Source organism: Terrapene carolina, unplaced genomic scaffold (assembly GCF_002925995.2).
Source record: "Terrapene carolina triunguis isolate 2854851 unplaced genomic scaffold, T_m_triunguis-2.0 Scaffold16914, whole genome shotgun sequence".
NCBI lineage: Eukaryota > Metazoa > Chordata > Testudines > Emydidae > Terrapene > Terrapene triunguis.
This window is the reverse complement of record NW_020681265.1, coordinates 464-1131: the sequence shown is the minus strand read 5'-3', so window position 1 is coordinate 1131 and position 668 is coordinate 464. Positions and strand designations below refer to the sequence as shown.

The 668-nt window shown below is 73.7% G+C and overlaps 1 protein-coding gene across 1 annotated transcript in view; it reads left to right on the top strand.

Annotated features, from left to right (window-relative positions):
* Nucleotides 1-16: 16 nt before the first annotated feature.
* CUNH17orf49 (chromosome unknown C17orf49 homolog) overlaps nt 17-668 on the top strand; it is a gene marked incomplete at its 3' end in the record, with an annotated part of 888 nt that continues 236 nt past the window's right edge. Inside the window, exons 1-3 of the mRNA XM_024221505.2 lie at nt 17-136; nt 377-478; nt 559-664. Of these exons, the coding sequence (XP_024077273.2) occupies nt 99-136; nt 377-478; nt 559-664 (246 nt within the window). The remainder of the gene's footprint in view (nt 137-376; nt 479-558; nt 665-668) is intronic.

The following is a 668-nucleotide window of genomic DNA, read 5'->3' as shown; positions in this document are numbered from 1 at the left end:
GGGGGGGCTCCCTGACGCTTTCCCCCCCGACTCCCCTGCAGGTGGGCGAGATTTTCTCCGCGGCCGGCGCCGCCTTCACCAAGCTGGGGGAACTGACGATGCAGCTGCACCCCGTGGCCGACTCGTCCCCCGCCGGGTGAGCGGGGGGTCCCCCGGGGCGCGGGTGGGGGGCTGGGCCCCCCGGGGCGGGGGGAGACAGGGACCCAGCCGCCCGCCACCGGGGATATGGCAGGGCCTGGCGGGGCGGGGGTGGGGTGTTTACATTGTGGGTGTTATTGTAGGGTCTGCGGGGGGGCGGTGCGCTGGGTTGGGGGCGGGGTAGAGCACAGGGGAGGGGCGGCCCTGACCCCTGTGTCCCCCCCCTCGCTCACCCCAGGGCCAAGTGGACGGAGACGGAGATCGAGATGCTGCGGGCGGCCGTGCGGCGCTTCGGGGACGACCTCAACCGGATCAGCGCCGTCATCAAGGAGCGGACGGTGTAAGGGGGGGGTCTCTGCCGGGGGGGGCACTGGGGGGACAGAGCCCCGCCCGGTGACGCCCCCTTTTCTGTCCCCGCAGGGCGCAGATCAAAGCCACGGCCAAGCGTAAGGCCTACGAGGACAGCGGGGTGCCCCTGCCCGCCGACTCCCCCAAGAAGGGCCCCAAGAAGGGGCACGGGCTGGGGGGGG